The sequence below is a fragment of the Hylobates moloch genome, unplaced genomic scaffold, assembly GCF_009828535.3.
Source record: "Hylobates moloch isolate HMO894 unplaced genomic scaffold, HMol_V3 SCAFFOLD_12, whole genome shotgun sequence".
Classification (NCBI taxonomy): Eukaryota; Metazoa; Chordata; class Mammalia; order Primates; family Hylobatidae; genus Hylobates; species Hylobates moloch.
Genome location: NW_026652287.1, coordinates 102521549 through 102542505, shown reverse-complemented (window position 1 = coordinate 102542505; position 20957 = coordinate 102521549). Strand labels below are relative to the sequence as shown.

The 20957-nt window shown below is 62.4% G+C and overlaps 4 protein-coding genes across 4 annotated transcripts in view; 1 reads left to right on the top strand and 3 right to left on the bottom strand.

The window, feature by feature from the left end:
• The window catches only part of SSC5D (scavenger receptor cysteine rich family member with 5 domains), a 29611-nt gene extending 20902 nt beyond the window's left edge, over positions 1 to 8709 (bottom strand). The window contains exons 1-8 of the mRNA XM_032171213.2: positions 8534 to 8709; positions 7966 to 7992; positions 7327 to 7635; positions 6997 to 7110; positions 6639 to 6749; positions 5967 to 6275; positions 3130 to 3447; positions 2273 to 2446 (exon numbers count right to left, since the gene is read on the bottom strand). Coding sequence (XP_032027104.1) covers positions 2273 to 2446; positions 3130 to 3447; positions 5967 to 6275; positions 6639 to 6749; positions 6997 to 7110; positions 7327 to 7635; positions 7966 to 7992; positions 8534 to 8558 — 1387 coding nt within the window. The 5' untranslated portion in view covers positions 8559 to 8709. The remainder of the gene's footprint in view (positions 1 to 2272; positions 2447 to 3129; positions 3448 to 5966; positions 6276 to 6638; positions 6750 to 6996; positions 7111 to 7326; positions 7636 to 7965; positions 7993 to 8533) is intronic.
• An 847-nt stretch (positions 8710 to 9556) lies between these two features.
• Positions 9557 to 12108, bottom strand: NAT14 (N-acetyltransferase 14 (putative)). The gene is made up of 3 exons (XM_032171212.2): positions 11875 to 12108; positions 11354 to 11473; positions 9557 to 10726 (listed from the first exon to the last, which is right to left on the bottom strand). The coding sequence occupies exons 2-3, from the start codon at positions 11423 to 11425 to the stop codon at positions 10178 to 10180; spliced, it is 621 nt and encodes a 206-aa protein (XP_032027103.1). The 5' UTR covers positions 11426 to 11473; positions 11875 to 12108; the 3' UTR covers positions 9557 to 10177.
• A 17-nt stretch (positions 12109 to 12125) lies between these two features.
• Positions 12126 to 12626, top strand: LOC131380826 (spermatogenesis-associated protein 31E1-like). The gene is made up of 2 exons (XM_058425640.1): positions 12126 to 12356; positions 12486 to 12626. The coding sequence occupies exons 1-2, from the start codon at positions 12126 to 12128 to the stop codon at positions 12591 to 12593; spliced, it is 339 nt and encodes a 112-aa protein (XP_058281623.1). The 3' UTR covers positions 12594 to 12626.
• A 17-nt stretch (positions 12627 to 12643) lies between these two features.
• On the bottom strand, positions 12644 to 20498 carry ZNF628 (zinc finger protein 628). The gene is made up of 3 exons (XM_032171211.2): positions 20323 to 20498; positions 17056 to 17139; positions 12644 to 15938 (listed from the first exon to the last, which is right to left on the bottom strand). The coding sequence occupies exons 2-3, from the start codon at positions 17060 to 17062 to the stop codon at positions 12754 to 12756; spliced, it is 3192 nt and encodes a 1063-aa protein (XP_032027102.1). The 5' UTR covers positions 17063 to 17139; positions 20323 to 20498; the 3' UTR covers positions 12644 to 12753.
• Between the last annotated feature and the right edge of the window lie 459 nt (positions 20499 to 20957).

Sequence of the window (20957 nt, the reverse complement as noted above, 5' to 3'; positions counted from 1 at the left end):
AGAGCGAGACCCTGTTTTTTTAAAAAAAAAAAAGACTGGTAAAAATGGTAAACTTTATGTCACGTATGTCTTTTTTTTTTTTTTTTTTTTTTTTTTTTTGAGACAGAGTCTTGCTCTGTTGCCCAGGCTGGAGTGCAGTGGCGCAATCTCTGCTCACTGCAAGCTCCGCCTCCCGGGTTCACGCCATTCTCCTGCCTCAGCCTCTCCGAGTAGCTGGGACTACAGGCGCCCGCCACCACGCCTGGCTAATTTTTTTTTTTGTATTTTTAGTAGAGACGGGGTTTCACCGTGGTCTCGATCTCCTGACCTCATGATCCGCCCGCCTCGGCCTCCCAAAGTGCTGGGATTACAAGCGTGAGCCACCGCGCCCGGCCAATGTATGTCTTATCACAATTGTTTTTTAAAGAATGTGAGCCCTGGAAGAGGTGATTTTGCTGGCTCTCCCATTTCTCAGCTGCGCTGCCTCATCTGTAGCATGGAGACCTGTCAGTACCCACACCTCTGGCTGTAAGCATCACCTGGCCTGAGACACTGAGAGAACTGGGAACAGCAGCAGTCACCAGGAGCCAGTACGTGCTCATTCAGTGTTAGCTGACATTATTATTCAGGGAAAGGGGAACGAGGCCTCTGGGAATGGTGATCATGGTGAAAATAAGGTGCTGCTTTTGTTCGGCTTTTTCCCATCTTGAGGAGACAGCTGTGTTAACCACGCCTTTTTATTTTCTGTATTTCTGATGCTTTGACATCTTGGAGCATTCCTGATCCTGAGGGACTGCCCCTCCCAGGGTTAGCTAATTCCTAGAGATGGTAAACGGCTTGAGCATGCCTTTTGTGTGCAAACCACCCTCTCCACTGGGCTCTCACACCCTGGGCCACTCTGCACCTGTCCTCACTGCCCCAGGGCCAAGTACCAGACGACTAAGGACAAGCCTCTGAGCCGCCACCCTCCCCCCTCACCCCGCTGAAATTCTTCAAACCAGCCACTTCTAAGCCTGCTTACCCTGTCTCACCTATTCCTTCCTACAAAAAACACAAGAAAGACCCCTGCACCTGGCCGGGCATGGTGGCTTACGCCTATAATCCCAGCACTTAGGGAAGCCAAGACAGTAGGATCACTTGAGGCCAGGAGTTTGAGACCAACCTGGACAATAGTGAGGCCCTGTCTCTACAACAACAACAACAACAACAAAAAATAGCCAGGCACGGTGGCATGCAGCCGTAGTGGGGCAGAGGTGGGAGGATCACTTGAGCCCAGGAGTTTGAGGCTGCAGGGAGCTGTGATTGCACCACCGCACTCCAGCCTGGGCAACCAAGTGAGACTCTGTCTCTAAATAAATGTATAGATACAGATTCCTGCCATGCTTCCCCCTCACTCCCTCTACCTCCTGCCTGGCCCTGGTGCTTCCCTGTGTGGCCCCGTGTGGCACACCGTCCTCTTGAGAACCGTTAGTCACAATCTTTTTAGTGGCTGTCATCTCCTGAGCTCCTGGCCTCACCATACCTGGGTAATAATAACACCTATATTTTAAAACAACAGTCCTTTCAATACTCATGAAAGAGGCCAGGCGCGGTGGCTCATGCCTCTAATCCCAGCACTTTGGGAGGCCAAGGCAGGCAGATGGTTTGGGCTCAGGAGTTCAAGACCAGCCTGGGCAACATAGCAAACCCCATCTCTGCAAAAAAATACAAAAAATTAGTAGTCCCAGCTACTTGGGAAGCTGAGGTGGGAGGATCACTTGAGCCTGCAGGTTGAGAGGTTGAGGCTTCAGTGAGCCATGATCACACCACTGCACTCCAGCCTGAGTGACAGAATTAGATCCAGTCTCAAATAAAAAAAAAAAATTAAAAAAAAAATATATATATAGTGGAAAGGAGGCAGGCAGAACCATTGATCACATTTGCTAAAGAATCAGAGACTCTGGAAAGTAAAGGTAATGTTTGAGCAGGGCTGTTCCTTGAAGCTGGCCTGAGTACCCCATGATGGATCCTACAGCCACACCGTGCAGCTTGGGAATAGAGCAGACTCTCAGCCCACCATCCTTTCTCTTCTCCAGGACTGGCTACAGAATTTTGGGGGCTCAGTAAATGATGAAAGTCATGCTCCCAGACGTGACAGCAGAGCATTGAACCCAGCTCAGTGTTCTGGGCAAGGCCCCTGTGCTCCTCTTCTCCACCTTTCTCTGCCAGAGGCCCCCCATGAGACAGTCTCAGAGCTGAGGGAAGGAAACAGAAGGAAGGACGCTGTCTTCTTGGAGAGCATGGAGGGACTCACCGGCTTCCGGTCCAGGCTCCCAAAGGACAGTAGGGGAGGCTGGAGGAGGTGAAACGCCTGCCGTCCCTGGAGCCTGGCTCGTCATGGTGGACGGGGGCCTGGAGGCAGCCTCCCTGGGCGTGGAGTTGTTGCTGTCCGTGGGGGCCGTGGGAGGGACATAGCCCAGGGGCATGCCTGTGGAGCAGGGGGTAAGTGATTGCCATCCACACACACCCTCCATCCTGGAGCCGGCACCCCCACCTCCTGCGTCATCCTTCCTCAGTCCTCTCAGCTGCACGCAGAGATCTCTTCCTGCCGAACCTCCTCCCTAGACACAGCCCACACTTTCCACATTCCTGACCTGGGGAGAGGGGGTGTGAATGCGGAGCAAGGCAACAGAGAGAACAGAGGGCTGGTAGCTTAGGGATGACACAGAAGCGGGAGGCGACCTTCTGCAGAGAAGGCTGGCTTCTGCCAGGGGCCAGGAGGCAGGGCCAGCCAGGGCTGCCACAGGGCTGAGGCTCATCCTCGGCTGTTTCCGTTTGGGACTGGATTGTTCTTGGCTGTGGGGGCGTCCTGTGCACTGCAGGATGCTGAGCAACACCCCTGGCCTCTAACCTCTGGGTGCCAGGAGCACCCCCACCCCCAGCTGTGACCATCAAAAATGTTTCCAAACACTGTCCAATGTCCCCTTGGGGGCAAAGCCACCCCCAGCTGAGAACCACTCACACAGGGTGAGGATTCAGAGGGTAATAAGATGGGGGAGTGGAAAGTCCGGACAGAAGGCAGGAAGGGCGCGCAGGGACCCCCCCCCACTTGCCCCTCCGCTCCAAGCACCAGCACGCCCACCTCCTCGTCGTCCACCACAGCCCCCTCACCGTCACACACGGCCCCGGCGTCCTCACGGTGGTGACAGTCATGCTGGCCCCAGGGCCGAGCTGGGCAGAATCGTAAGGCCGTCTCGTTTCCCCGACACCGAAGGTCGTCCAGGATGATGGGTCCAGACCCCTCCCCAAAGAAGGCACCCCCGGGGGCGGCCAGCGCCCCTCCGCAGCCGAGCTCCCGGCAGGCCACAGCGGCGTCTCGCAGGTCCCAGGCGTCGTCACACACCGACCCCCAGTGCCCCCCATGCCAGACCTCCAGGCGGCCAGCGCACCCGTGGGGGCCATCGGCCAGGCGCAGCCGAGGTGCTGGGCCTGGATAGTGGGAGAGGGAGCACAGGGCCAGGAAACGAGGGTGGATGAGCGGGGACTAAGTTATGCTCAGGCAGGCTGCAACCCCAAGATGACTCTGGGAAGCAAATATTCCATCTTCACTATCCAAATGAGGAAAAGGTTCCAAGACAGGAAGTCACTGGCCCAGAGTCCAACTCTGGTGCATCCCCCATGTCCCTTGCCTCGGGACGGTGGGGGCTGAGGATGTTGGGAGCTCTGGCTCTGGTCCCCTGGATCCACCTCCCATGCCTGGCCCCTCCGATCCTAGAGAGCCAGATTTCCAAGTCTTAGCACCACTGACATTGGGCATCCTCCTTTATCGTGGGGACTGTCCTGTGCTGCATCCTCTACCCACCACATGCCAGTGGCAACCCCTCCCCCTAGCTGCGACAACCAAAAGCATCTCCAGACATTGCCTGCTGTCCTTTGGGGAGGAAGGGGACGAGAAAGCCCTCACTCCCTTGCCAGCGGAGAGCCACTAGTCTAGATACTAACCTTTCGCTGGCCTTAAGGTGCATAGGGTACATTTCATCTTTTTATTTTGGGGGGAGGGGATCTCACTATGTCACCCAGGCTGGAGTGCAATGGTGCAATCTTGGTTCACCACAGCCTCGACCTCCTGGACCCAAGGGATCCTCCCGCCTCAGCCTCTCCCAAGTAGCTGGGACTACAGGCATGCGCCACCATGCCCTGCTATTTTTTTTATTTTATATTTTGTAGCGAAAGGGTCTCACTGTGTTGCCCAGACTGGTCTTGAACTCCTGGCCTCAAAAAATCCTCCCAAAGCACGTGGGCTACAGGTGTGAGCCTGTAACCATGCCTGGCTCTTCGGGTACATTTCTGTTGGGGTAAGAGTTGAGTCATCATTGGAGGACTCTGGAGTCCCTCTCTCTGTCCCCCAACGAGGCAGGTGCAGAATCGCCCCCAGTCACTGTTCTAGAGAAGAGCACAGAACTGGGGAGGAGTCTAACACACCTGTCTGTTTTTCCTCATCTGCAGACAGGGGAGGGGAGCGTCTCCCTCCCAGGGTTGCCATGAGAATTAAATCAGATGCTGGCGAAGCTCCCAGCTTCACCGGGCGCCTTAGTTCATTTGTTTCCTTTCTTGGCACCTTCCCCCCTCCTCTCCAGAGCCTCAACTTCCCTCCAATGAACTCTGCTCTGAAGGTCCCACTTCTACCCCCACAGGTTGTACACTAGGCACACGAAGGCACCACCCCCACCCCACACAAGCCTTCTCTGCCCCTCACTCCCACTTTGACCTCTGTGTCCCCACCACGTCCCTACGGCCGACTGTGCAGTGGGACAGGCGTGGGGCGTGCGTCTATACAGACCCAGAAGGGTCAGCGGCTGGGGCTGGGGCTTGCTAGGCACGTGGGTCTTGGGCCATTTACGTCACCTCTCTGAGCCTCAGCCCCACATCTGTGAAGAGAGGGATGAGGATCCACCCCATCGGGGCTCCGGGAGGCTCAGAGCAGCCCCAGGTAACGTGCACAGCGCAGGGCCCAGCATACAGCAGAGACTTGGGTCAGCCTCTTTCTCTCTTCTCTTCCCCCTGGATACCCACTGACGTCAGCATTTCCTACCCGTCCTGGGCAGGCACCCAGCTTTGCCTGCAGCCCCTGTACTGTCCCCACCCCAGCGCTGACAAAACGCCAGGGGGTGCCCTCTGCCTGCCGGCCTCCTACACTCAATAGATCGGGCAGTCCAGCAGGGTGGGGCCTGGCCTTTCTCCTGTGGTTTCCAGGCCCTGCCATGGTGGTGTGTAAAGATTTGTGGAAGGAAAGAAAGAAAGAGAAAGGGAAAGAGAGGGAGGAAGGAAGGAGAGAAGGAGGGAGGGAGCCCCTGAGCTCTCACCTAACACCCCCCAACAGCTGTTTGCTGGGTTCTATCCCAGGTCCAAGGGGAACGGGAGAGGGGAGGGACCCCCCGGGAGACAGCTAGACCCCCTGCTGAGGGGGTGTGTATGAGGGGAGATAGAAGCTCACCTGTGGATGTCCCCACCCTGCCTCAGTCTCCCTCCATGCCCCCAAGTCACCAACCTCCCTCCCTCCTTCCCACCAGCTCCCTTGAGGACGGGGAAGGAGCAGAGGTTGGCCACAGAGAAGGGCTCTCCGAGAGGGTCCCTGCCGTGGCCAGCCCAGTGGCAGGGGGCAGCCAGGGCTTCTTGCATTCCAGGACTTGGCTCAAGCCCGAGGCCGGCATTCTTAGCTCCAACGCTCCTTCAGGAAAACTGAGGCTTAAACAAACGGTCACTGGCCTGGGCCCCAGGGCAGGGCTGAGCACTAGCCCCAGCCTCAAGCCCGCCCCTCCCGTTCCTGGCAAGAACGGCAGGAGCCGTGGAAGGAGGGGCGGGAGAGCGTGGTGAGTGGGTGCTGGGCATGCAGAGAGCAGGTGGGCAGGAGGCAGAGCTGGGAGCGGGCCCACTGCAGCTTCCTGGAGGGGCAAGAGGGAGCCGGGGTCTGAGGAAGACAGGAGGGGCCAGGCCCCAGCCCGACCTACCGGTGCAGACCAGCCCGGCATCCTCGCTGTGGTCACAGTTGCTCCGGCCCCAGGGGCTTCGGGGGCAGTCTCGGAGGGCCTGTTCTCCTCCTCCACACCCCACATCGTCCATCCACACGGGCCCTGCACCAGGCCCGAATCTGGCACCCCCGGGGGCAGCCAGCGCCCCCCCACAGCCCAGTTCCCGGCAGGCCACAGCAGCGTCGCGCAGATCCCAGCCGTCGTCACACACGGTGCCCCAGCGCCCGCCGTGCCAGACCTCCAGGCGTCCAGCGCACCTGTGGGGGCCAGAGACCAGGCGCAGCCGCTCTGTGGGGTGAGCAGGGAGGGGATGGTGTGGCCAGTGAGAACTGATTCAAACACCCCTTCCTCGATTTTCACCTGGGGAAACAGGCCTGAGGGAGCGGTGGCCTGAGATCTGCCCGCCAGCAGCCGGTGAAGAGGTGAGTCCACGACCTGAGTGGGCCAGGACACCTGGGCCTCCTGACAGGGCAGGAAGAAGAGGGGAGACCAGGCCTGGCCGTCTAAATCCCCGGGGGAGGGACGCGGTGAACACTGGGATCCCTCCAGGGCCCCGGCTAAGGAGAGGGCACCCGCAGGTCCTCAGTTTGTCCGGGCCCCAGGCCTCACAGCAACTAGCCTTGGGGTCGGGGGAGCCTGCAGGGAGCTTACCTTGGCGGGGGGCTCCGGTCATCAGCAGAGGGGCCCGGGTGGACTTGGCCTGCTTGGGCCGGGGGCTCTTCTTCCGGGAGGCGTTCTGGGGGTTCCCAGCTGGGCGGGGGGCTGGGAGTGGAGACAGCCAGGGGTCAGGAGCTGAGCCCCTCATCCTTCCTCCCACCTGGGGGCCAGGCCTCCGTCTCTGAGGGTCTGAAGTGATGGAGGACTCCCTAGGCTATGAAGGAGACGGGGTGGGGCGGGGGGCGGGGGCAATGTGTCCCCTGGGAGTTCATAGTGCAGAGGTCCCTCTCCCCTTGGAGGGAGCAGGAGGGTGTGCTGGGTGGAGGTTGGCAGGGCAGTCCCCTGGGCTCACCATGTGTCACCGGGGGCTCCTCCGTGCTGGGGCTCAGCTCCACCAACAGCCCTGGCCAGGGAGCCCCATCCAGGGGAGACGTTGAATCGTCCCTGGAGTTAGCCACGCGCTGACCTGCGGTGGGGGGGCAGGGACAGAAGCTATGAGGAGAGGAGAATCCAGGCCATTTGGGTCCCTGGAAGAGGGAGTGAGCCACCTGGCTTTGGAGGGGATGGGAGGTTGGGTGTCTCTGGACTGCTGCGCACTCAGACTTGCTGGGGCTAAGGACTTGGGGTTCCTGGGTCATCTCCAAAGGAGCTCCCCCTGAAGGAACAGCCAGGGTGTCCTCACCTGCGCAGACGACGCCTGCGTCCTCCTCGTGGGAGCAGATGTGGGCCTTCCAGCCCCGGTGGTGGCAGAGGCCCAGCTGCCCCTCATTGCCCCGGCAGGCCAGCTCGCTGAGCCACACAGGCCCTGCCCCCTCCCCGAAGAAGGCGCCTCCCGGGGCGGCCAGTGCCCCTCCGCAGCCCAGCTGCCGGCAGGCCACAGCGGCATCACGCAAGTCCCAGCCGTCGTCACACACGGTGCCCCAGCGCCCGCCGTGCCAGACCTCCAGGCGGCCAGCGCACCCATGGGGGCCATCGGCCAGGCGCAGGCGCTCTGAGGGTTGGAGGAATGGCTGTGACTGGGGAGGGGCATCCTGGGGGCCCCAGGGCCAGGGCGACTGTAGGGGCAGGGTGCTGTCCTGCAGGTAGTCGGTAGGCCAGTGGCCTTGCTCACTGGCCCCTGGGCCCAGACTCCCGGGTGCTCAGAGAGATGCAGCCAGACACCTGGGGGATTCCCGCGAGGAGCAGGGGCCAAGGTCACAGTGGAATTCGGATGGGCCGGGGACCCAGTGGGGGTGAGGCCAGGCCTGGATGGGCAGAAGGGGGAGGCCTGGCGCTGGGTGGTGGGGGGGGGGGGGCAGATGGGAGGAGTCTGGGCACTTACCAACAGCCTGGATCCCCACCAGTGCCGCTGGAAGGGAGGGCGGAGGGTGGGGCAGAGTGAGGGGCAGGCTGGGGGTGGCCCTTTCTCCAGCGCAGGCCCCTCGAATACCCCAACACACACACACACACACACACACACACACACACACACACACACACTCCTCACACCTCTGAACCAGAAACCCCACTGCTGGGAGGCAGGACTCTGGACAGAGGGGCTGGCTGAGACACAGGTCTCTGAGGCGGGTGGGGCTGCAGATGTCTGGCCCCTGAAGTCAGGGCTGGGGACCACGGCTTTGGTGCTCCCACATGGGCTTGGCTAAAGGTCAGATGTCTGGGAGATCCCCCGTAGGGGGCTGGGCAGGGGGGCGGGCAGGGGGCAGGTCCCTTGGGCTTCTGGGCTGGCAGAAGGCTGGGCAGATCAGGCAGGGATCCTCAGAAGGGATGCCAGGGTATGCAGGAGCACCAGGGACCAGTCCCGGAAGTTTGAGTCCCTAAACTGGACAAGCTAAGGGGTCAGAGGTGGGGGCCTAGGCCCCCTGAGTCCCCAAGGAGAACAAATCACTCACCAAGGAGGCAGGCCAAGACCCTCATGGTTGCAGCCAGGGCAGGGGATGGGGTGAAAGGGGAAGGAGAGCGGGAGAGAAGAGGAGGAGGCAGCTGGGGAGAGAGGGAGGGAGGGAAGCGCCTGCCGGAGGCGCCCAGGCCCGAGGAGGAGCAGGCAGGGCTGGACGCTTTGCCAGGAAGAAGAAAGAGGCTGCAGGGAGACGGCAGGGGACAGGGGGGGCGGGAGGGGGCTGGCCGGCGGCGGAGGCATGGGGGGAGGGGGGTGGCGGGCGGGAGGGAGGGTGTCCAACTGCAGACACCCACACGGGAGACGGAGGCGACGGCCAGGCAGGCTCCAGCCAGCGAAGTGCTGTGCTCAGAGAGGCTTAGGGGGTGGCTGGCTGCAGGAAGGCACAGGACAGGGGTTGGGGGACGTGTGCGTGGGGGGGCAGCATGAGCGGGAGGGGGCGCCCACCTGCTGTCTCCTCTCTTGCGTGGTCAGGGAAATCCAGTGAGAACACTGCTAGGGTTGGGGGCTGGGTAGACCTGGGGCTCTTGGTGCAGCAGCAAGAAGATTTGCAGCCAGACACCAGGAGGGACTTCCTGGGTTAGGAAAAGAGACTGAAAGACCCGGCCCTCCACTCCTGGATCTGAGTGTGAAGCCCCCAGTCCCCAGCTGAGAGAGGAGAGGTTGAACTTTACTGTCCCAGAGGGAGCTGGGGTCCAGGGGGATAAGCAGCACAAGGGTCAAGGCTTGGGAAGGGGAGGGGCTCCACACACTCACACACACTCACACACACACACACACCCCACTGCCTGCACACCAGGCAGCTGTGAGGCGGAAAAAATTCGGTAATGGGGAGCGTGACTCAGAAGGGCTGGCAGGGCCTGGGGCTGCCCCTGAGCTCACAGCCTCCCCTTCTCCCAGTCCAGCACCACCCCCCAATAATTAATGTTAACTGGGGAAAGGAGCAGCCAGACAGAAATGAGCCGGGCGGCGTTGGGGGGGAGGGGGGTGTCCGGAGACTGACTGGGAAAGGCATCAGAGAAGAGACAGGCACACAGCAGTTTCAGGCTTTATTAACAAACGGTGTAAAAAACCAGATGCATCTGGAGGAAGGGACAGGGCTGCCCGTCTCAGCTCTCAACCTTCCCAGAGAGGGGCCAGGCCTGGCAGCCCTGTGCACCGCGCCCCCTAAGCAGTCAACCTTGTCCCCTCCAAGGACAGGCATCTGACCCAATCCAGGTCCCAGGGAGGCGGAGTCACAAACCCTAACTCTGGGGTGTATTCTGCTCGGCCTCCTCTCCCCCTCCCCAAATAGCTCTCCCAGCCTGGGGCACGGACAGCACAGACTGCAGACATCAGCCGGGGAGGTTTCTCAGTGCAGACAGAGCTGAGGTAGGGGTTGGAGAGGCTGACGAGAGGCCCCTGAGGGCCAGGAAGGAAAAGGAGTCATTCCACTCTGAGAAGCTCCAACACTACAGACTTCACACTGCTGACGGGTGGACAGAGGCCAGGCCCCTCCCCTCGGCAGGCTTCTGTTTCTGGGCCCGGGTGGCTGAGGACTCACTGAGGGAGGGCAGGTAAAAGTACCCGCACACAGTAGGCGCTCATCAGGTGCTGGCGCCCCTCCCTCCTCCCCTGCCCTGGCTGTCAGTCTGTAGCTTCATAGGTCTTTGCTGAATTCCCTCACCAGTGTGTAGCCCAGACAGCCCCAGCCCCCCTCGGCCTGGTAGCCGCAGCCCTCCAGCATCCCCGCCACCCCCCAGGCGGCCACAGCCACGGGGACCACGAGCCGGGCCCGGGGCTCCCCCATGCCCCCGGCCCAGGCCCGAGCCCGGGCCTCCGCGAAGGCCAGCAGCCTCCTGCCCACGCCCCGGCGGCGGTGCCAGCGAGAGACAGACAGGCGGGTGACCAGGGCCCCGTCCCCTGCATTTGTGCCAGGGGCCAGAGCCAGGACCCCACACACGTCACCGGAGCCCCGCACGGCCACCCAGGGGCCCCCCAGGCCACCCGGCGGAGGCAGAGAGCCCCATCGGGCCCGCAGGCCCAGCTTCACGGCGGCCACAGCCAGGAACACCGGCAGGAGGAGGGCCAGGGTGAAGGAAGCCAGGACAAAGCGCAGGCCGCTGCTGGCCGCCGCCAGGAGGAGCAGGGCCGGCGGCCGTGTCAAGGCATGGAGGGCCACGCGGTTTTCCGTGTCCTTCACGCCGGCCTGTGGGCAGGAGGGGTAGCTCAGCCATCCAAAACGCTAGGGCCTCCTGGACAAAGAGAGGAGGTGGACCCTGCCCGGGGCAGGGTGAGGGCTCCCAAATGGGAAGGGAAGGCAGCACGGTCCGATGTTCAGTGTGGCACGCTGGGTATGGAGTGAATGAATGAACGAGAGTGAATGATGGATGGATGAGTGAATTAGGAGCTGTGGGCGCACTCAATTCAGTAGCAATGCCGCAGTGAGGCGCCAGGGAAGTAAGGACAGGGAGGGTGCCTCAGGCTGGAGTGGAGGCTGGAGGGAGGCTGCTGGGTTAGGTTGGGGTGCTGGGCTGTGCTTTCAAGAGTTGGGGTCGGAGGCACAGAGCTGGCTGTTGCGCTGGCGTGCAGAGCCGACTGGAGATGGGAGACCAGGGAGGGCGTTGGTGCTGGGGTCCCAGTAGGGCTGCGGGGGTGAACCCCCAGCTGCCACACCTGCTGTGGTTTTCAGCAGCAGGGCCGCTGAGGCTCAGGAGGAAAAGATCCGGCTCCAGGGGTCCAGGCTGGCTCAGGTGGGTGGGAGGGGGTGGCTAAATCCACTTGCAATGCCCCCACTGCAGCCACTCCCAGGCCCCCTGGGGCCCCTGCCTCTCACCTTCAGCATCTCCAGCACCAGGGGCTTCTCATCTTCCCTCATCTCCCGCACTGACAGGTGGCTGGGGGCCATGGCAGCCCCCAGGCCCCCGCCCCCCAGAAGGGAGCTGGCGTCGTGCACCTGGTGAGAACATAAGTAGGTCAGCGTCAGGGGGGACCTCTGTCCCCAAAGCTCCCCCGAAGGGTGGGGAGCAGCAGCAGCACTTCCTAGATCAGGACACTGAGAACCCTCGGGGCCCACAAGCGAGGATCTCGGCAGGACAGGCGCCCCCCACAATACTCAGCGACCTTGCTAAAGTCTCCCGGGATCCCCCCTCCCCCGTATTATTCAGCGATCTACACCCTTAAACGCGCTGTGGACGCCAACACTGCAGCACGGGGCTCCCTCCCAGGCACTGGGGTCCACGAACACCCTCCCCGCATGCCAGAGAACGGACCACGCTCGCTCCACCCCGGTCCCCAGCGCCCCCTCCCCCACAGTCGTCCCCGTCCCGCGCCACAAGAACAAGGACCCGCAAGCACCTGCACGGGTCGCCTTTCGTCCTTCCACAAGGTTTCGGGAGCGGGTCTGGAAGGGGGTCGCGGACGGAAGTGACGTCAGACAGCGCGCGGTGGGGCGGGGCAGCGCCCGCTCCGGGCCGTAGCAACCGTTGCTAACCTCCCCGGAGGGCGGGCGGGGAGGAACCGAGCTGTGACCCTGCGGAGGGCCGGGAAGTGACCTCTCCTATCCCTAGAGAAGGAGCAACGGAGAAAGGGGACCTGGGGAAAAACGGATGCGGAAGCCGGCAGGAGACGGGCGGCGGGCTGGGGACCAGCGCGAGCTCCCGGCCCCGCGTTCTCTCGTTGCTGAGCAACCTGGGCCCGCGGCGGCGACGCCAGTGGGTGGATTCTCATCTGTGCCGGGGCCTTCGCTCAGCATCCTCCAGCCCAGCGGCGCCCGACTCCCCCATCCCCAGGGACCCCATTCCACCCACGGGGCGCCCGGGGTCGCAGAGCCCTCCTGCGTAAAGATCCCCCTATTTCTCACACGAGGGGGGCAGCGGGGCGACCTACAGTGAACAAGTGGCACTCCCTGGAGTCCGATGCCACCACCTCCCCACTGTAATGACCCCTGCGTCCTTTTTTGGTTTCAGGACAGGGGAACTGAGCCCTACGTAGTGGCTGGCCCCAGGACGCAGAACAAGCCATCTGCGACTCAGGACGCAGGACTTAAAGACTCCACGCTCCCAGGCGGGGGCTAGGACCATGACTTTGCCCCCTTCCCTCCCCGCAGGAAAACAAAACACAGGCGGGGAGACTCGGGTCTTTATTAGCAAGCCCAGCCTGCGGCACCCTGCCCCGCCCCGGCTGGCAGTGAGGCGGGGTCTCTGCGTGGGGCGGGAGAGGAATCACTGGCTCTCCTCAAAACGTGTGCACCAGCTGGACTGCGGGTAGAGTCTGGACAATCTGGATGGAGGGCAGGCCCTGCGGGGTCATAACACCAGGCCCAGCTCCTGCGGGGACCACTTGTACCATCTGGGAGGCTGGAGCCCCGGGGAGTCCCGCGGGGCCCGAGGCTGCGCCTGACGGCGGTGGGGCCAGGAGCTGCAGCGTGGCGGCGCCTCCTCCAGTGTTGCTGCTGTCCAGCAGCTCAGTGGCTGGGGCGCTGCGGATGATGAGGAGTTTCTGTCCGGGTGGGCCGGTGGCAGGTGGCTCAGTCAGCCCAGGAGGAAGTGTTTCTACCTCCTGTACGCAAAGCCGAGTCTGCTCGCCATCGGCCCCGCTCAGCACCAGCACGCTCTGCAAGCCCTCGTCCGTCTGGAGTGTCTCGAAGAGGACATCCTGGACCACACCAGTGCTGGCCTCACCATCCCCCGCCTCCCCGGGGCCCGGGCCAGTGAGCAACTCCTCAGCTGCCCCGCTCTGAACAACCAGCAGGTTGGGTGCCTCAGTAGCCACAGGTCCCCCACTGGAATTGGAGAGCTGGCCGGCCATGGGCTGGAGCTGGACCGTGGTCACCTCCTGTGCTGGCTGGAGCTGGACCGTGGTTACTTCCTGGGCTGGCTGGAGCTGGACTGTGGTCACCTCCTGTGCTGGCTGGAGCTGGACCGTGGTTACTTCTGGGGCTGGCCGGAGGGGCTGGAGCTGCACCCCACTCATTTCCTGTGGCCCTGCCTCCCCACCCCCCACATTCTGCAGAACGATGAGGCTCTGCCCTGCCCCGCTGACCCCAGCGCTGGCCGCTCCCTGCACCCCTAGACCCCCAGGGCCTGGTAGCCAGACCACTCCCGCCCCCTGGCCCGCTTTCCCCACTGCCCGCGGGCCCTGCCTTGCACGGCCGCCCCCAGCCCCAGCACTGGAGGAGGGCAGCAGGATGAGCTTGGGAGGTGCGGGAGGGGGCGGAGGTGTAGCGGGCTGCACGCTGCTGGGGATCAGCTGGAGGCCCTGCGCAGTCTGCACCAGGAGGAACGTCTGAGAGTTGGGCGCTGCTGGCCCCAAGCTCGGGGCCTGGGCCGTGCCCCCCGCCACCTCGAGGGAGAGCGTGGCCTGGAGGTGGGGCAGGACGTGGACATCTTGGGTGGCTGGTGGGGCCCGGGCGGCAGCCAGTGGAGCAGGGGGCTGGGGGCCGGCGGCGGGGGCTGTGGTGCTGGGAGCTGTGTTGGCCGGGGCGTGCGTCCTCATGTGCCGCTGCAGGTAGGCGGCCATAACGAAGCCGCGACCGCAGATGGGGCAGGTGAAGGGGCGCTCGGCCGAGTGCGTGCGCTGGTGCAGCAGCAGGTTGGAGGAGTGGGTGAAGGTCTTGGGGCAGAGCGGGCAGCGGAAGGGCCGCTCGCCCGTGTGCACGCGCTGGTGCTGCCGCAGGTTGGAGGTCTGCGCGAAGCTCTTGCCGCAGACACTGCAGGCGTGGGGCCTCTCGCCAGTGTGCACGTGGCGGTGGCGACGCAGGCACGACGTGTTGCGGAAGGCCTTGCCACACTCCCCGCAGGCGTAGGGCCGCTCGCCAGAGTGCAGCCGCAGGTGGTACTGGTAGTGGGACGACCATTTGAAGGTGAGGCCGCACTGGCCACAGGTAAAGGCCCGCAGGCCCGTGTGCACGCGCTGGTGGATGGCCAGCAGGGAGGAGCGCTTGAAGGCCTTGCCGCACTCGCCGCACTGGTAGGGCCGCTCGCCCGTGTGGTCCCGCAGGTGGTAGCGCAGCCCGGAGGAGCCCTTGAAGGCCTTGCCGCACTCGGCACATTTGTAGGGCCGCTCCGCAGAAACGGGGGCGGACGGGGGCGGCGGCGGGGCGGGGGCAGCAGGCGCCAGCGGTTCCTGGGGGCAGGTCACCTCGGCAGCCTCAGCCTGCGGGGGCGGGCGCCCCGCCGCCGCCTCTTCCACGTGGCACTGCTGATGCGCCAGGAGGCTGGCCAGCTGCGGGAAGGAGCCGTCGCAGCTGCCGCAGCGGAACGCTTGCCCACCGGCAGCCCCGTGGCTGTGCTGGTGGCGGGAGAGGCCAGCCACCGTCCGGAAGGACTTGCCGCAGGGCAGACAGGCAAAGCCAGGAGCGGGGGCGGCGGCGGGAGGAGGGGGCTGCGACAGAGGGGACGGTGGCTGGTCGGCCTTGGGCGCCTCGGCGGGTGCTTCCTGGGGCGGGGGCGCCGCCTCGGGCCCGGGGCACGGCTGGTGCTCCAGGAGCAGCTCCTCGCTGCTGAATCCCTGCTCGCAGCCATCGCAGCGGTACACCAGCTCCACCGTGGTCTCCGCCGCCGCCAAAAAGAGCTCAGGCACCACGGGCGGGGGCGGGGGCGGCGGGGCGGGGGGCGCGGGCGGGCTGTGGGGCTGGAGGTGCCGCTGCAGGTAGGCGTCGCACACGAAGACCTTGCTCCCGCTGGGCTCCCGGGGCTGGGGGGGCGGGGCCGCGGGGGCGGCACCCGGGGCGGGGGCTGTGGTGGCGCCGTGGGTGCGCTGGTGCAGCAGCAGGTTGGAGGAGTGGGTGAAGGTCTTGGGGCAGAGCGGGCAGCGGAAGGGCCGCTCGCCCGTGTGCACGCGCTGGTGCTGCCGCAGGTTGGTGCTCTGCGTGAAGCTCTTCCCGCAGACGCCACAGGTGTAGGGCCGCTCCCCGGTGTGCACGTGGCGGTGGCGCCGCAGGCTGGACGAGTTTTTGAAGGCCTTGGGGCAGTCCGGGCACGGGTAGGGGCGCTCGCCTGTGTGCTGCCGTAGGTGGTACTGGTAGTGGGACGACCACTTGAAGGCCAGGCCGCACTGGCCGCAGATGAAGGCCCGCAGGCCGGTGTGCACGCTACGGTGGATCTGCAGCAGGGAGGAGCGCTTGAAGGCCTTGGGGCAGTCGGGGCACTGGTAGGGCCGCTCGCCCGTGTGGCCTCGCTGGTGGTAGAGCAGGGCCGAGGAGCCCTTGAAAGCCTTGGGGCAGTCGGGGCACTTGTAGGGCCGCTCGCCCGTGTGCGTGCGCTGGTGGTGCAGGAGCCGGGACGACCACCGGAATGACTTGCCACACTCCCCGCATTCGTACTGGGCCGCTGGGGCAGGGGCCGCAGGGCCTGGCTTCTCCCCGGCCCCCTCCGCAGTAGAGGCCGGCGCCATGTCCGCGTGGGAGCCGACCATCACACCTAGGGGAGGGATTGTGGGTCAGCGGCTCACCCCCGCGCTGGATCATCTCAACCCCAAACCCACACACTGGCTCTTCAAGGGACAGGGACTACCTCTCCGGGTCACCCACTTTGCAGGGGACCTTCCTTAGGATTAGGGTCTCCAATGGTCGCAGTTTGCTTGGGACTTGAGCCGGTGCCAGCGATGCTGGACTTTCAGTACTGAAATGGAAACTCCCCAGCAAACTGGGGGTCACCCTCCTTAGGAGGCTGGCCAGGTCTGAGAAGGCTGGGCCCCGCCTTCAAGAGAGCAAGCGCTGCCTTTAGGAGTCTGCTCCCTCCCTCTCCAGACAGGCAGGGTCCCTGAAGACCACAGGCACAGAGGCTCTCCTGGCTCCGCTCCTTGCTGCTCTCCCCCAAGACCTTATCCTCCACCTCGGCCTCAACACTCCTCCCACTGCCATACCCTAAGCCTTTGCATGCTAACTAAAGCCTCCTCATGGGGCCAGGCACTGTGGCTCACACCTGTAATCCCAGCACTTTGAGAGGCCGAGGCAGGCAGATCACCTGAGATCAGGAATTTGAGACCAGCCTGGCCAACATGGTGAAACCCTGTCTCTATTAAAATACAAAAATTAGCCCGGCGTGGTGGCAGGTGCCTGTAATCCCAGCTACTCAGGAGGCTGAGGCAGGAGAATTGCTTGAACACAGGAGGTGGAGGTTGCAGTGAGCCAAGATCACGCCATTGCACTCCAGCCTGGGCAACAGAGAGAGACTCCATCTCAAAAAAGAAAAAAAAAAGTGCCCTCATGGTTTGAGCCTGCAACAACCTACTTCCTACCACCATAAAGCCTTCTAGGTCACTCCCACTTGGTGCTTCCACTCCCCAAATCCTTAGACTCCAGCCCATCTACCGTCTAACCCGCCCTGCCGCCTCCAGCCAACCCACATCCTCACTCCCGCCCGACCCTGCACAAATGCTGCAGGTGGTCATGACAGGCACCCCCTTGCCTGGTCTTGCCTTGCCTGGCTTCAGTCTCAATTTTCCTTCAAGCCCACGAAATCTGCGGCCCCCTCACCATCACCCTCCCTGGCTCACACTACATGTCTCTGGTCCATGCACTCCCCAGGTGACTACCTGACATGCTTCTTTCTCCTGAAACCTCCAGCCCCTCCTCTCCCCTCCTGTTCTTGGCAGGCAATCCTGTCCTTGATCATGCCTCTGTGAAAATAAAAGCAATCAGACGCGAAGGTTCTCACATTCTGACCACGATACTAGTGGTTCTCAACTGGGACAAATTGTGCCTTCGACCCAGGGGACACCCGGCAATGCCTGGAGGCATTTTGGGTTATCTGTTAACTAGAGAGGCAAGTGCTCCTGGCATCTAGTGGGTGGAGGCCAGGGATGCTGCTCAGCACCCTACAATTCACAGGACGGCCCCACAGCCAAGAACGACCCCATCCACGATGTCAGCAGTCACAGGACAGCCCCACAGCCGAGAACGACCCCATCCACGATGTCAGCAGTCACAGGACGGCCCCACAGCCGAGAACGACCCCATCCACGATGTCAGCAGTCACAGGACGGCCCCACAGCCGAGAACGATCCCATCCACGATGTCAGCAGTGCGAGGTCCGGAAACCCTGCGCGATCCTCTCCCACAGGCCTGACCCAGTGCCCATGGGCCCTGCCTTCCCACCCACACCCTCCACTTTTCCTCCTCTCCTGGACCGTTCCCATCTACAGAACCAACAGTCTATGTCTCCCATCTTTAAAAACCAAAAAGCTCTTCACTCCACTTCCCTGTCCAGCTGCGAACTCATTTCTCCATTCCTTTACAGCAGAGCAACTCAAGTGTCAACGCGCTCTTTCCCGGCTCAAACCCCTTCAGTCCCACACTGGTGCCTCCACTCCATGGCCTCGGCGGCGCGTGGCCCACAACGGCTCACTTGTCACTGGGTCCGTGGCCCGCCCCCCCTGGCCTCCGGGATACCTTGCTCCCTCGCTGCCCTCCGTCACCTTGTCACCCCATCTCAGTCCCCAGCTTGGTTCCTTCTCACCTCCCTGACCTCTAGACGTGGGAGCGCCCGGGGCTCCGGCACCACTTGGTCCTGTCTGTCCTCTCTCCCTGGGAGCCCCAACCCACCACTCTCAGGACTCCACCGTCTATGAACAATGACTCCAGGCCTCCAGCTCTACGAGACCTACCCTCTGAATGCCACACCACCTGCTAGACGGTGCCATCTGGATGCCTCACTAGACACCTCAAACTTAATGTGCCCAAAATCTAACTGTGGTCTTCTGCTCCTCGCCCTCAACTTCGACTCCACCCATAGCTTCTCCATCTCTGAAAATGGCAGCCGTCTTCTTCCTCAGGTCAAAGGCTCCTCGCCTCCTCTCTCTCGATCATCCCTGTCCACAGATTCCCCTTCCAGCCGGAACATATCCGAGATCTGGCCACTTCTCACAGGCCTCCACCTTGATCTGAGGCACCACTGTCTCTCTCCCAGGCAGCTGCAACAGCCTCCCCACGGATCTCTGTGTTTCCACCCGTGCCCTGCCCACCCGTCTGTTCCCAATACAGCAGCTGAAGCGAACCCGTCAACAGGGACGGCTGGGCATTGCATTCCTGTACTCAGAAATCTGCCACAGTTCTGGTCTTCGAGCCTGCCGGCTTCCTGCAGCCTGTCCCCTCCCTGACTTGTCCTCCTGCTATCCTCACTGGCCACCTGCCCCTGGTCACTCTGGTCACCCAGGATGGCCAGGCAGGCCTGCTCCCACCTCAGGGCACCTGCCTAGAACCACCCCCTTCCTTTCCACCTGTGCCCGCCACTCACCCTTTCACCTCCGAGTCTTCACTGAAATTCCCTCTGCGAGAGCTTCCCTGACAGCCCTATTTAAATCTACCATCCCTTCCAACTCCCCATTCCCTTTTCCTGCCTTATTTTTTCCCCCACAGCAATTATCACCTTCTAATGTACTAGGATTCTCAGCCTCCGCAGTGCTGAGATGTGGGGCCAGACCATTCTCTGTTGAGGGCTGTCCTGTGCACTGCAGGGTGTTTAGCAGCAGCCCTGGCCCCTGGCCTCGACCCACTGGACGCCTGATATTGGCCTATGAAGCCCTCCTCTACACTGTCCACAAAGCTCACTCCTGCACCTCCAAGTCTTAGCCGCAGTGTCGCCCCTGGGGAGCACCGTTGCCCCCAGATGAGAACCGCTACTATATAACCAGTGTGCTTTCTGTTTTATTCTGTCTCCCCATGCCAGAATGTCAACGCCGGGAAAATAGGGGCTTCTGTCTGGTTCACTGTTGTATGCCATCCCAGTGCCTACAATAATGTCTGGCAGAGTGTGTGCTCAGTAAACAAGTTTTAAATGAATGAAGGCTAGGCATCCCCTTTGGACAAGCTACAAGAACTTCTTGGTTTTTTTTGGAGACAGGGTCTCACTCTGTCACCGAGGCTGGAGTGCAGTGGCGCGATCTCGGCTCACTGCAACCTCCACCTCCCGGGTTCAAGCGATTCTCCTGCCTCAGCCTCCTGAGTAGCTGGGATTACAGGTGCAAGCCACCACGCCCGGCTAATTTTTGTATTTTTAGTAGAGACGGGGTTTCACCATATTGCCTGGGCTGGTCTTGAACTCCTGGCCTCGAGTGATCCGCCCGCCTCGGCCTCCCAAAGTGCTGGGATTACAGGCGTGAGCCACCGCGACTAGCCAAGAACTTCCTTTTTAAAAGATAAGTGTATCCTTTAATATGTTAGATTAGATCGCGCCACTGCACTCCAGCCTGGGCAACGGAGCAAGACTCCGTCTCCAAAAAACAAACAAACAAACAAACAAACAAAAAACCTACTGGTGCTAAGAAGCAGCACGCACGGGCCTTTGAGAAGGCCGAGCACCTCCCTAAAGGAGATATCCGTGCCCTGAAAGAGCGGAGTCCCATTGAGCAAGAGAGCATCCCCTTTAAAAGGCCGCGCCGCACCCTTTCAGCAGGCTGGACCTCCCCTTTAAGGGGATGCTGCCACTGCAGCCCCAGCTCCACCTTTGTGGAGCTAAACTAGGGATCGCTTTGAAGCAACCAGGACTCAGGAGTTTTTGCTTCAATGTCTGGGAAACGGTCACTGGCATTTAATGAGATAACCGCCTTTTAGGGGAAAAACATTGTTTTAAGTCAGAGAGCTTCTGTAAAAATGCAAAGCCTGACCCGCCCTCTCAATGCAGCCCCTTGCCCTTTAAGAGGGCGGAGCCGGCCTAGCGGGCAAAAGTCGGCGGTGAAATAGCGACTCCCCTTTAAGGTACCCCTTCCGGTTTCACGCACCACCCCCCCACCCCCCACCCCTGCAACGTCTCCGCCCTCCGGTCCCTCCCCCCACCCCCACCCCCACCCCCTCCGGTCTCTCACCTGCGGCCCCAATCGGGGGAACAAGGGTGGCAGCCCCAGGACCTTCCCGCGGGGGTCGACGGGAAGGTGGGGCCCCGGCAGCGGCGGTGCAGCTGTGGGGGCCGGGGAGGGGGGGCAGGGGCGCACTCCCTCCCAACGGCCCCCGGCGCGAGGCACCCAACCTTTATCGGCGGCCTCTCGCGCACACAAACCCCGACGTCGCCGTCGGCGCGTCACAACGCACGTACGCCGAGTTCCCGCCCCCGGACCCTCCCATTGGCTGTCCGAGGCCTCGTCGAGCTCGGGCGCAGGCGGTGCGCGGCATCCTGGGAGTTGTAGTTCTCCCAGTTGTGGTCCCGGACTCCAGCTGTCAGGTCTTGGGGGCCGAGGCCCCGGTGAGCCCAAGGCCAGGGACGGCCAGCTCGAGACGCGGGGTCGCAAGTTCCCCTTTATTAGTCCCGATTCCCTCTAGTCTGCAGAAAAATCCTTCCATGCACCACGGTTGCACAATAATCCCTCCCGTGAAGCGGGCCCCGCCCCCAGGGTGTAATCGCTCCAGCGGGAAACCGAGGCCTGGAGCGCTTCCGATCCTTCGGTAGAGCCACGTGCTCAGGATTTTCGGGCGTGTGCTTCGTGCACGCTCATCCAGACGCTGC